Source organism: Ambystoma mexicanum, chromosome 13, assembly GCF_040938575.1.
Source record: "Ambystoma mexicanum isolate Mex_15411 chromosome 13, UKY_AmexF1_1, whole genome shotgun sequence".
Lineage (NCBI taxonomy): Eukaryota > Metazoa > Chordata > Amphibia > Caudata > Ambystomatidae > Ambystoma > Ambystoma mexicanum.
In genome coordinates, this window is record NC_090938.1 from 359434035 (window position 1) to 359448445 (window position 14411).

Below are 14411 nucleotides of genomic sequence, written 5' to 3' on the forward strand. Positions count from 1 at the left end.
AAGGTTTTTGTTTGTTTAACCTTAACTCTTTTGCAAATATTTTTTTCAAATATGTCATGGTTTTGCTTTAGTGATAATTACTCACCTGTGATTTTACTTGTCTAGAGTGTGTTGAGGCCTAATAAATATAGTATTTTTGGACATTCAGTCAAATTTGAATTCTTTTAGTTCTCTGTGTGTGTCTCCCTGTGCCATTACACCACATTCTCCTGAAGTCTTGCCTTACTGCTCTGCCACATTACATTACCTTGATTGAGTTTGTCTAGACCGCAGTGTCAATTCACTGTTCATTAACTCGTGTGACCTTGCAGAACCCACCCACACGGCTGGTTCTGAGAAGCCATCAACACCAGCCATAAAAGATATGTGAGTAATCCCTTTTTAAAAAAGCTTATTTATTCTGGGGGGTGTGGCTGAGATGGCGGCAGTGCAGGAGACTCCTTGGTGAGCTCTGGACTCATGGAGGTGGGGAAGACGGTCCCCAGGAGCCTGTCGGCACTGTATGGGGCCTGTTAAGGAGGGGAAAGACTCCACAACACAGTGGTGCTTGCTATCTGGCGGGAGTGAGGAACAACTGTGCTTAATGCGTGGTGGTACTTGCCCGGGAGACGCTTCTGAGCGCCGCATGTCAGGTTGGAAGAGCGGACCAGGAGCAAACTTCGTGGTGGTGGGCATGTAGCAAGAGGAGCAGCAAACCCTCTCCTCCAGACTTACCTGCGAGATGTCCTAAGGCCCTGATATGTTAGAGGGATCCAGAGGCACTGCAGGGGCGCTCTCGTGGCCCAGCCGAGTCGAGGGCGGTCATCCTTGATGTGGGCATACTACCAAGTTTCCTCACACACATGAACAGAAGCCACAAGTGAAACAATCATTTCTGTTAATGGAAGGCCACAAAGTAATCAAAATAGAAAAGGGGCATAGACTGTCACCTCTCGGCGGCCATGTTAGGCTCAGGCAACTTGCTGGAACAAGAGTTTTGATATGCAGAGCAGTGTGACTTGATGTGTACTGTTGAACACACTTAGCTATGGGAATTCTAAGAAGCAGATATATATAATTTAAATGTCATTTTGAGCCATCTCGGAGAAGCGCTAAGACAAGGAATGGTAGTGATACTTGCAGCAGTACCCACTGTTATGATTCTGGTTTGCTCTTGGAATAACCACCATGATTTTCATGGGGATTGAGCTATGAATAAAAGTGAACACTGTAGGGCAAGTTTCTATTTTTGCTTAAACCGTGCATCGGCACCCCACATTGGGACCGTGAAGTACTCCTGGATTGCGGCTTCGAAAAAGAAGAAAAAAGAAACTTGCAGATGGGTATTTCTTTGCTCCACGTTGCTCAACAAGCAAGCCGCGCTCCTCGCAGCATCCGTCTCAGGCGTCGTCCCCATCTCAAGAAAGCCTCATGTCAGTTCTTGGGCACATTGAAAAAACAGTGACATGACTAGAAGGCAAGCTTGATCGCCGTAGTGATAAGGTGGCCCAGTTAGAAACAAGAACGACAATTCTGGAGCTGAAAACCTTGGAGATAGAATAGCAGAATATTCAGACAGTCCCAGTGGTGAGGCAGATAAGCAAGCAAGTAGAGGCAGTGATACAGGGGATCAAGGCCATGGAAAGGAGAGTAGAATAACTTGAAAATGCTGTGCAGGCCCAGCAGATTAGAGAGCTTGACCCACGCTGGGTGCAGAAGGTGATGGCTCAATGTCTCCTCCTGTTAGACTTGGACATTGAAGAAGACCTATTATACATTGACAAATGTTATAAAATCAAGCAACACAAAATTGATAAAAAAGAGGTGATCCTGCAATGAGGTGAACGCTTATTGTCACACTGTCCGACGCCACAGACCAGAAAGAATCTTAAAAGCTTCTAAAGAGAAGGTGAGCCTGGAATATCAAGAGAAGAGGATTTATCTATTCCCAGACCTGGCCACAGACACGGAAAAGAGAAGGAGACTCTTAAACGCTTTAAAAAAGCGACTTCTTGACTGTGGCGCAAAGGCAGGCATTTTGCACCCTGCACAACTCAGGGTATCCTGGAAAGGGAAAGAATACTTGTTCTGGGGCGCTGAGATGGCTGAAGAGCTTCTGAGTACTTTGCCGGAACGACCTGCAGAAGAAGGCTAGAGGTTGGAACAGAAGGTATTCCGGTCAAATGGCTTGACTGATTCGAAGAATAGCAGCTAAATGTTTTTGTGTTTTACACTTTGAAGTAGGTTTGTTCTCGTTGTCCTTGTGCATGTGTCCACTTGGTGGGATAAGATGTTTAAAACAGTTATATGGACTAGGTGGTTTGGCTATCGATAAGGAAAATGGTGAACTATTCACCCATGCATATGCAAACAATTTGTGGAAGTTGATTAAGTTCCAGTGGTCCGCCTTGTAGCGCCAAGTTGTTTCGGGGTCGGACCATGGATCTCCCTTGTCAGGCTCGGACCATACAATCTCACTTTCTACGTTTTCCACTTGATATCACAAATTGAATTGATTGTGCGATGGGTTTTGCTTAACCGTCGAAGGACCACTTCCATTCACTTCACACAATGTTCTTACTTTCGTTTCTGCCACCTCTTGGCTGGATACCTTTACAGAGACCTTCGATTGAGCACCCATGCGGCGCCAGACCACTTTGTCATTGGTATCGTATCTTTCCTTCTCAAAGTTCAAACATTCATCAGCAAGTTAGCTTTACTTGCGTCTTTCATGATGCACGTTTAACAATGTTTGTTCCAGCACTCGTTATACAATGTTGCTGCTTGCAACCTTGATTTCAACACAGACCGGTCTTTCAACGTCCTCCCCAACTCACTGGCTGTCTTGATCTCTGTGGCGTTACTTTGTTCTTCGAGCCAAGGACGATACCCCAGTGGCTGCTGCTCCTCCCCGAATTGGTCAGCTACGCAGGACAGCCATTGGGATCTCAGACACACAATGCAGGATTCTTTAGCCTGGTTTCTTGGCCTTACTTTTTCTGATCTACAAGGTTTTTGAAAGTAACGGTTTCATGTCGGAAAGGTCAAGGGTATTTCCCTCCTTGTGAACCCTTCTTAGTTTGCTTTCTTTCTCACCTTGTTCAGCTGCCTTCTCGAAACTGCTGCTCCTTCGTGTGCTTTGCCTCGCTCAGAGTGTGTTCTCATGCTCCGCCTTTTATTCATGTGGGGACGTCTAATGGAACTCAGGCGTGAGTTATTGTCAGTAATTGCCTGACTTAGTCTGACACTACTAGCAGGACATGTCGGTTACACTGCTCAGGTGTGAGTCTGTTTCCTCCCAGAACTGGCTGTCCGTGTGGAAGTGTTTGTGTAGGAAAAGGGGGTGGGGGGGTAAAGTTCCCATGTATCCTACCTGGTAGGATGGGGTTAATGTGTTACAGGGGGAGGGATACTGCGTCTCGCCATCTGGTGTCCCACCCCCTCTCTCCGAAGACCCCTCACCCAGGTGATCCTCCCGCACTGGTCTACCCCCAGGGTGTGGAAACAAAGGTGATGGCCATGCCCTGGTCACCTGAGAGAGAGAGAGAGAGAGAGAGAGAGAGAGATCGATCGATCCCTGGGGCCTAGTGGGTGAGACAACTTCTGGTTTCTCACAGTATTCAGCATCAAACAAGGAGCAGGAGCTACTGTCTTGAGAACAAGGATCAAATGTATAGTATTTGTCAAATTTTAACTTCTGCATAAGAGGCACTTATGACTCATTGTTCTATTAATGTCTTCTAGAGGTTTCCTAATGCACACAATACGAATCCTCAAACACTTGATGTCACACGATTACATCATACATCTAGCTTACGTTAACTGTGTTTGGGGTTGTATAAAAGGGTACATTAGAAAAACTCTAGAAGACATTTAAAGCATATTGGGTTATAAGTAATACCCCAATGTGTGTGTTGCACCATTTGTCCGAAAGTGGAAATAGTAGTGCATGCTATCAGTTTGTTTCAAGCTAGCCAACCTCTTCTAGGGTACAGGTAGAAGTTATATTGCTGTAAGCTCCCAGCAATCTTGATCCCTGTATTCAAAAATATCTTTTTATGTCAAACTGCCACTCGCTACTACTGGCAACAGTACAATCCTCAATCTTTTTTGTTTTAAGAACAAATTGATGGACCTCCAGATGCAGACTACCACTGGCAGGTGCGGAAAGATGCAAGATGGCTTTCCATTAACCATGACTGGCTAATTGAAGCTCAGTATTCCCAGCCGGGAGTAGTAGGAATTAAAATCTACAATACTAAGTTTGGGTAAGTGTTTTTCTACCTTATATTTATCTGTAAACGTTAAGTACATTTTGTGTGTGTGTCTGTGTCTGTGTCTGTGTCTAATGTACATTGTCCTGCAGTGTGTTACTCAATTTGCAAACTGTGTAGCGATTCATTGGTATCCAGTGTGTGAATGAGAACCTAGCTCTCCTACTGAAATTATTCTGAACTCCCTCCCACATTCCTCCGATTGCTGCGGTCCCTAACTGCATTGTATGTGCTTCTCCTCCCAAGGCTGTACCCTGGGTTCTTTGCTTATCACAGGACCAGGCAGTGGCATCTGGCTGATGTTGGGAACAAACGTAGACCCTCCACCAGCCTCGGCTGGTCACTACGGGAAAACCGAATGTGATTCAAAGGACCTGGGCTCTGCTCACAACCAGGAAGAGCTGGGCTCGCCCTAATAAGCAGTGGGGGCCTTGATTGAGTTTAATTTTTGGAATGTGCGACACTGCACACTTAGTTCCTTTTAGGTGTAATAATAAGATTCTGCTTTAGGACTGCCCAGCTTAGGTAGATTAGTTGAAAAGTGAAGCCTCTACCACCTTCCAACGTCATAAAATGTGTAATAAGGCAGATTTCAGCTGGGAAAGTGTTCCACAGCCTAGGAGCCAGATATTTTTTTCAATGTGGCTGGTCATAGTTCTAATGAACGATATCCTATAGATCTCTGTAATACACCAGTTTGGTAGAGATTAATTTTGTCTGCTAAATAAGGTTGTGCTAGGTTATGAAGGTAACTAAAACACCACACACAAGATGTTAAAGACAGTGCAACAGATGACAGTGAAGGGACCATCTGAACTGGAACGATATCTATTCACCCCCCCCCCCAAACTCATGCACCCCTCCTGAGGAGAAGGACGAATACCAGGGTGCCCATCATCACAACAACCCTACCTATAACCCTAAACTCTCTATAGTCTTCCCTCCTTCTCGCACCTTTCCTCTTGAAACTTCAATTTGTTATTGTAGTACTAGCTGTATAACACAGACCAGTACTATGACCAAGAAGAATGTGTGTTACAAGAGGATCATGCCTGAGCTCCGTACCGCAACGAGGAAGATGTGCAGCAGCACGAAGAGCGCATTGTGGAAACAAAGGACTTTCATAGAACTTCAATGAGAACTGTGAACATAAAAAGAGAGAAGAGACCAATGGACAGCAAGAGAGGAAGCTCTCAGACGCGGGAGATTTGAATGAGTGGAGGCCAGTCGACCGGAGACACGAGCATGAAGCTGGAGGCATTCCCAGAGGATCCACGACCGGTGAGCCCAGGCAAACCGTGGCGACAGTTTCAGGCCCTCAGAGGGTAGATGGACCGAGCGGTCCATAAGCCGTGCCAATACTGTGGAGCACCAGCAACCGCAGAGCCAGCAAAGCAGGAGAAACAGACGGTCGCCAACGAGTGCAGGACTCCGGCCCCAGTCCCAGGAAGAGCCACCACTATGTAAGGAGCTCCCAGAAGGTAACGGGAAGCATGGGTGGGTCGGCACGGATAGTTGGGAAACCACCAAATTCTGCTTCAAGACCCCAAAGCCTCGGGTGGGCTATAGAAAGTCACCAGAAAAGGGTCTGGGACCCACAATATAAAGGGGAAAGCATCTGAGAGGATCTTCCTTTGCACAGTTGTCCCAAAGAAACCACTAGCTGCAGAGAAGGGTCTGAGACCCAAAGCATAAAGAGGGAAGCATCGGAGAGGATCTTGAGAAGGGTCCGGTACCCAAACCATAAAGGAGGAAGCATCAGAGAGGAAATTCCTCGGCATAGTGGTCCAGAAGACCACTAGCCACCAGAGAAAGTTAGAGACCACGAGATAAAGGACGAAGCATCAGATGTAATCTTCCTCGTGGTAGGGAAAAAAACACTAGCCAGCAGAGAGGGGTCAGGGACCGAAGGTTCAAAGAAGACTTCCTCATAGTGAAGCTCCCTCGACACAGTAGTATTGAGGAAACATTAACCACCAGAGAGGAATCGGGGAGTCAGTAACCAGAGACTATGATAAAATGGAGATCAGGGAAATGGAACCAAACCCCCTGATTGTGATACCGAGGCATCGCGCGGAAATACTTGGCAGGGTAGTGAACCAAGTGGGCCAATCCAAAGAAGAGGTGAAACTATATCTAAATATTATAAGTGTGAAACCTAATTAAAAGAATACCAGGAGAAGGAAGTCATCCCCCCCCCCCTGGTTGTGTTGAACTGAGAGCAAGAGACCAGGAGAAGGGAGTCATTCTCCTGGTAACCAGAATTGTCTATAAGGTCCAAAAGGGCCTGGGGGAAGGGAGTCATTCCCCCAGGCTATCTGGAACCAAACATCAGTAGACGGGAGTCATTCTCCTGAGCCACTAGGCAGAAGGAACAAGGTATTTGGAACTTTACTATCAGGGGAAAGGTGCCAGTCCCCCCGGGGAAGACCGGAGGGAATATTGCTTGGAATGTTTACTATCAGGGAAAGGGAGTTATTCCCACCTGACAACGTGTGAGACACGACTATTTTTGAACTGTGAGAACTGTTTTGAGAAGCCAGCAACAAGAACCCAGGAAAAGGGAGTCGTTATCCCTGAAGCTTTTAGAGCCATAGTATAGTTTTTAGTGTGAGGGACAGAAGTACGGTTTTGGTGACGCAGGACGGTGGAAATTTTAAGTTTCACAGACATCCTGACAATCACCTTAAATCTTTTAGTTGAGGCAGGAATCGTCCTCTCAGGAATAGGGATAGGTGGGGTTTCTTTCCTCTTTTTCTTTGAAATAAATATCTTTAATCCCAAACATGCCACCATTAGGTCAGCCTCCTTCTTCTGCACCCTTACAATGCCTAAGGACTAGCTGGTGGCAGCAATAAGACTTTTTTTTAACCATTTTTGTTATTTTAGTGTGCACATTCGTGTTTACCGTGTCTAGCTACTAAACATTGCTAGTATCCTAAAATGGCCATGACACAAGGTTTGTCGCTTGTCCTTTGGCCATTTTGTTTTCTAGCCTTCTTTTGGCTTTCTCAGGTCAGGAAAACCCTAATATGGTCATGCATTTGCTCAGGAAAGTTTTTTCGCAGGCTAGTGCATGCCATGTGTCCCTGGGCCCAGGAAGTGTCTAGTCCCATTCCACAACTGAGGTGCCTGAAAGTCTAGTGTGCATGCATGAGTGAAACCCACAGTGGTCCCTGATTGGACCACTGCTGACTGAGTGGTGCATATCATTACCATTGGTGGGCTGGTTTTTGCCATGAGCCTGGATTTGGGATAAGAATAGGACTCCTGCAGCCATTCTAGCAGATCCGTGTGTAGCTGTGCAGCTGACTGAAGACCCTTGTATGAATCCTGAAGAGGCCTGGCGACCTTTCCTGCAACTGTCCCGGTGAAGCCCTGCTGGACTACTTGATCTTAGAAGGCCCCATCGCGCTGCTTCGACCCTTGGACTGGTGGGACCAACCAGTCTCAACGTCTTTTCATGTTTCTGCAGCCTTGAGCCCTCAGATTGTCCCTGGACCACCCAGTAGACCAACCAGCTCGGAATTGGGCTACTGCGTCAGAAGCGTCAGCATTCCATATTTTCGCCTGGAACTTTGGTGGTCACCATCCTGCCAGGTTCAACTTCGCAGCATCAAGGGATTCTGCCCTGGAATGCCATCTACTTTCACGAATGGCGAGACGCCTGCTGTTGCCTGTGTGCGGTGACTGTCGCTGAAAACAGTCATCCCGCATCTGTTTGAGTGTCCTGAAGAGACCTGCATCAGTGCTTTCTGTATTTCTTTTATCGGAAAGGGTTGCACTCCGCTCCTGGACCCGACCAAAATCATCCTTGCACCCTCAGCTCCTTGGCATCTTCTACTGGATCCAATGGTAGGAAAACCTAAATCCAGTGACTCACAATCATCCTGCCAAGTCACTTGGGAAAATCGGAGTAAGGGTGGTGAGCAATTACAATACTTACAGCTGCCCCTATTGTCCCTATAATAAACTTTGTAAATAACTTTAATGTATTCAATTCCTTTGCTTTTTAAACGGTTTTTGTAAAAGCTGTTCTAAGAGATAGAAAAAGTATCTTTCTTACCTGTAAAATCTTTGAAGTCTTCTGAACATTTTTCACCACCACAAGAACTCTTCCTGCCTTTGTCCCCTCTTCTAGAAGGAACTTTGTCACTTTTGGGCACAAGTCTCCATTCAACATAGGGATTGAACTGTTTTTCCTTACTGCATCATTACTTACCTTCTTTTAGTTGTTTAAGTGAACTAGGCATTTCTACAAACCAAGAGTGACTGTATATGTGTTTTATAACTGAGTGTTGTGTGATATTATTACCTGCTTGTTTCATTTTTCTAGTATGTTATGGGCATACACTAGAGTATATTTGTACTTACCTGTCTAAGTAGAATCATTCTGTTTTTCACTGGGTGGACTCATTGTGGCCCCCTGACCTCGCCTCTCAAGAGACTAGGCTTGACCACTCTCCACACTTACATTGATTGAGTTTGGCTAACTTCTCAGTTCCTCTGTTCACTATAACTAGGGTGGTCTTCTGAAATCTGTCCCAACAGGCCAGACTTTAGAAGTCTGTGTTAACAGTAAGCCTCCTGTCAAAAGGTTGTGTTCTGTGGAAATAAAATGGAGGGTTATTTCTAATTGTGAGAGCTCATGGAAACCATCTCTGATGATATCACTGACCTTAGAATTCAAAGACTGATTGTCCTCCTTATGCACTTCATGTTTCTTCACTTTATCAGCAAAGGCGGGGCAATGCCAAAAATGTCCAGGCTGATAGGAGGTTGGGCTGATGTGTGCAGTTGTTGCTATTGCCTAAGAAGCAGAAGCTCAATTGTAAGAGGCGTTCAGCTTCAGGCCATTCCCCTTAATCCAATCACTCATAATTTCCAGTCTATTTGTCGGAACGTCAAAGTGTTCATTGGCCCCGTTTATCAATAGACCTCTTTATCATCTGCTTATTAATAATAACTAGAATGTTCTGTTTTCAGTGTGTGACAAAGTTGCCCGCCTGTCTCTAGGGTTTAAGGATGGGGTGATAATGGGGTCCAGATACCATCACCTCCTAAGTGATGCAGGACCCGGGGTTGATATAAGGAGGACCCCCGGTTCCACCACACTCTTTGCAGGTGCTTGCCAGGGACTTGCCATTGAGTGCCATCAGCAAACTTTGGGCCTCATTACAAGTCTGCCGGTAAATATACAGTGATTCCGTGTTGCTGGTGGCACCTTTTCCATCACCCGTAGCCAACTGCAAACTAGGACCTGTCGGCCGCACGCATTCCGGCATGCTGGAAATGTTGACACCGGCACCACGGAATCACTGTGAAAATGAGCAGAATCCGGCTGCACCGTAACTCACAGTGCCGGTGCAACCGTCTCCAGCACATCCATTCCAGGGCCAACGGCACCGGCAACAGCAGCAACGGATATAACGGCACCGGAAACACCATGTCCCAAAACAATGTGTTTGCCGGAACAGGAAACTCGCTGGCGGCCATTTTGGACAACATAATCCATTAAAAATCGGCAGGTTCCAGTAGCCATCCACACCTCCTGACTGTGCAAGTCCATCACCAGCAGTGGCATCAAGGATACCAGAGAGACGCCAGTGTCGCGCTTTATACAGGCCGAGCTGAACATGCTCACAGACACCATTGTCCAACATGCTGGGGAGATTTTTGCTACTGACCACCACCGCAGCACCCAGCAAAGAAAAAATACTATCTGATAGGAAGTTGCCCAAAAGGTGTCTGTGCTTGACAGCTCCTGCCCTGTGCCCCGGGGATGTCAGGCACAGGAAACCTAAATCCACATTCCCGTAGAGGCACACAGGAAACAATGGGCATGGGGACACAGAATCACCAGTACCGGCCACAACTGTGGCTGTGCCACCCTGTATTATACCATGCCTGCAGGTGCCGGTGCCCTGGAAGACCAGAGCAGCCGGGAGCAACGGACACTGCAACACACACACCGGGAGTGTGGAGGCCTGGAAAGGGCGCTGGAACGATGCCACCAGCACCCTCATACCCAGCCCGGCAGCCCTGTACTGCGTCCCATGGAAATGCATAACACCACACCTAACCCATACACGAGTCCCCCCCCTCCGCTGTGCCACCGCCAGGAGCAATGTGCACTGAACAGACACCCACAGCCATGCACGCACCAAGGGTGCCCTGACTGACCACGGCTGGACAAGTACTGTGGGCCAGCTGCCATAAACTCACGGCCAAGTGAGATGTCACCCTACCCAGTCCACAACATCACCCCTCCAACTTTGTTGGGACATATTAACCAACTCAATTTACTGTTCAGCCCAACACAAACCACCCCCGCCCACCCTGCCAAACTCACCGTACCACAACAGTACTGATCTGTCAATTCCACAGTCCCCATCTCCCAACTCCCACCCTGCACCAGCACCCCCTGCAAAACATGTCCAATCCTGTGCCACCCAAGTAACATGCCCTGTCTTCCATGCCTGCCCCAATCCCACCCACAGACCAAGCCACCTCACTGTGTCACCTGCACACTGTGACATACCCACAACCTGTGGGCACACTCCAACACACCGAAAACGACACCTAGGGCACTGTTTCTGGCATTCGGCCAAGCTTCTGGACATGAAACTGTGCCAGAAATCCCTGATGGACACTGCACAGGCACCCTGTGCTGTCAAGAGGAATTTCATGTCCCACAGACGCAAGGCCGTCTGGTACCACTCATGGCATGTGTGCCTACCGTGCCTCAACATCCACAACAACGGCAGCCTGTTGGGCAAAGTTTGTATGCAGTACCCTCTAGAAACACTACAAACAACTCTGACTACAGGTATAGGAAACCTAACCTTTGGTAGAAGCCTGTACTACACAGTTTTGGTAGCGTGTTGAGCAGCCAGGCTTATCTCAAGAGGGGTCATTGTGAGCTGTAGGGGAGTTACACAGAGATGCACAGTGACAAGTATCCAAATAACTCTTACACTCAAGGTTTCTTGAATAAACAATTATCAATTTATTTTATCAGTCAGTTAGAATAAGCCTTCTTCAGAAGGGAGAAATGTAATAGCAACACACAAATACACGTCAGTACTGTACACACTTAGTTTCTAAACCAGTAAAGACCCTTTTGGGATGGCCCACAGACACAACCTACACCCTCAGGTGACTTCAATAGCTAGGGTGCAAAGCTAGGGTGCTGGGGACATTAATATCTTACTGTTTGCATTCAGAATACTGTTATAAATTGGTAAAAGGAAAAGGTTATTAGAGCAACAAGAGACCACAAATATTCTTAAGCACGCAAATACTTTCGGATACCTTAAGCAGAGTCATTCAGTATAATAGACTAAGCCAAAGTCAATGGGCAAAAGTCTTATATAGGATGAAGCACTTCTGGTAGGTAAGTAGAAAGTCTTTGCACAATGTTTTAGAAGTCTTTGAAGAAAAGAAGAATCAAATGTAGGGCCACAAGCTGATTAGACTTGTGAGTGGTAGAAGATGCAAGCAACTCTACAATGAGAGGTAAGTTCTCTCAGACTTTGTACAGTACCTTTGAATGGAACAAAAAGGGCAGCAGATGACTTCTGTTCCTGTGTAGCTCTGCAGATCTCACTGTTCCTGGGCCTCAGTCGTGGGGACTCCTGCTCTGCAATGGGACGGTCACCGCTCGCAACAGGCAATCTTCAAATCAGTGGCTGTTCAGTGTTTCAGCTCCTTGTGTCTACCACAAATAGCAATGACGCGGTTCCTGGCTGTCGAGATAGATTTTCCTTGCTGTGTTAGGGAGAATTATCAGAAATGTGCCAATTCCCTCCACCTTAGAGACCCCCAGCAACTTTGCTGGATTTTGAGCCGATCCATCCCAAGCACAAGAAGTACCTGAGGTTAGCGGTTGGCGACTCGCACTTTCAGTTTCGGGTCCTGCCGTTCGAATTGACCTCTGCCCCGAGGGTTTTCACCAAGCTCATGGTGGCGGTGGCAGTGTATCTCAGGAAAGGGGGGATTCACGTCTACCCCTACCTGGACGATTGGTTGATCAGGGCGCGCTCTCCCGAGCAAGTCCTGGATCATCTGTCCGTCACCTGCCGCTCCCTCCACAGGCTGGGTTTCTCCCTCAACTTAAAGAAGTCCCACTTGACGCCAACTCAGAGGCTCCAGTACATCGGAGCAGTGCTCGACACGTCCCTGGGGCAGTGTTTTCCTCCCCAGGTGAGGGCTCATCACATTCAGCAGATGGTGCACAAGTTTCAGTATGCCCAGAGTCTCCCAGCGTTCCAGTTCTTGAGATTGCTCGGCCTCATGGCATCCTGCATTCTTCTGGTGCCAGAGGCCAGGTTGCGGATGAGATCTTTGCAATGGGCACTCAAGCTCCATTGGTCTCAGTCCTCCGGCAGGATGTCGGACCCTGTTCAGATGCCGTCCTCGGTCGCCCGGGACCTTCTGTGGTGGGCCGTCGAAGGCAATCTGATGAAGGGGGCTCCATTTTGGCTACCCTGACGATCATGACGGACGCATCCCTCATGGGATGGGGAGCTCATGCCAATGAGTTGACAGTCAGCGGTCGTTGGTCTCTGTCGGAGTCCAGACTCCATATCAATCTGCCGGAGCTGAGGGCCGTCAGGCTTGCCCTGAAGGCTTTTCTGCCGACTGTGCGAGGAAAGAATGTCCTGATCCTGACGGACAACACAGTGGCCATGCACTACCTCAACAAAAAGGGGGGGACAGGGTCACTTCCTCTGTGCAGGGATGGGCAATCCCGCAGGAAATTTCGATCTCGGCAGTTCATCTGGCCGGAGACGAAAACGAGACGGCGGACGCTCTGAGCAGGCAGAGCGCGATCTCTCACGAGTGGGAGTTGGCTCAGGAGATTCTCCTGGAGATCTTCGCCCTTTGGGGGACCCCTCAAGTAGATCTCTTCGCCTTTAGTGTCAACCGGAAGTGCGAAAGGTTCTGCTCGCGGGAATTTCCTCCAAGAGGAGCCTTAGGAGATGCGTTTGTGGTGGAGTGGTCATTCCCACTGCTGTACGCGTTTCCTCCAGTCCCCGTCATCCCACAAGTGCTGCGGAGGTTACGAAGGTTCGGTTCCCAGATGATCCTCATTGCTCCGGCATGGGCCCGGAGGACGTGGTACCCGGACCTTCTCGACTTGTCCATCTGCCCTCCACGTCGTCTTCCCTACCGAGACGATCTGCTCTCACGGGAGGGGGGGTCAGGTTTTCCATCCAGAGGTCAGATCCCTCAACCTTTACGCTTGGCTTCTGAAAGGTTGAGGTATAAGGATTGGGACCTCCCTGAAGACGTGATGGAGGTGTTGCTTTCAGCCAGAAGGCCCACAACAAAGTCCCTGTACTGTTGCCGTTGGCGAAAGTTCTGCGACTGGTGCAGGGTTAAGAATGTGGATCTGTTTTCACGTGACATTCCTGTGGTTCTGTCTTTTTTGCTTTCTTTAGCCCACAGGGGCTTGCAAGTGGGTACCGTTAAAGGTTACCTGGCGGCGCTGTCCATATTTAGGTGCTCGCCTGAAGAGTGTTCTTATTTTAAAATCCCTTTAATTTCTCAGTTTCTAAAAGGGCTCACTAATGTGTTCCCTCCGTCACCTTTCCAGGTGCCCGGTTGGGATTTTAACCTTGTCCTCAAGTTTCTGATGGGTGCTCCGTTTGAGCCTTTGCATTCATGCCCTTTGAGACAGTTAACTCTTAAAACTGTACTTTTGGTTGCGGTCACTTCCGCTCGCAGAGTGAGTGAGTTACAGGCACTTTCAGTTAAGCCACCCTTCACTGTATTTCATAAGGACAGGGTTGTCCTTGGAGTTTGTCCTTCCTTTCTTCCGAAGGTGGTGTCGGAATTTCATTTAGACCAGAAGGTTATTCTTCTGGCATTTTATCCTCCTCCGCATCCTGGTAAGGAAGAGGAAAGGCTCCATAGGCTCGATCCTAGGAGAGCTTTAAGCTTTTATATTTCACGCATGTCCCGGGTCAGAGTGGATGATCAACTCTTCATTGGTTATGCTGGAAAGCGTTTGGGACAAGCTGTGACTAAGCAGTCTTTGTCTCGCTGGATTATTCTGGCAATTTCGGAATGTTACCGCTTGGCGGGTAAGGACCCACCGGTCGGCTTGCGGGCCCATTCTACCAGGGGTATGGCTGCCTCTACTGCCCTACC

At 48.0% G+C, this 14411-nt stretch overlaps 1 protein-coding gene across 1 annotated transcript in view; it reads left to right on the top strand.

The window, feature by feature from the left end:
- Nucleotides 1–14411, top strand: part of LOC138521214 (protein mono-ADP-ribosyltransferase PARP12-like) — a 693870-nt gene that overhangs the window by 272742 nt on the left and 406717 nt on the right. Inside the window, exon 4 of the mRNA XM_069633866.1 lies at nt 4100–4247. Within this exon, the coding sequence (XP_069489967.1) occupies nt 4100–4247 (148 nt within the window). The remainder of the gene's footprint in view (nt 1–4099; nt 4248–14411) is intronic.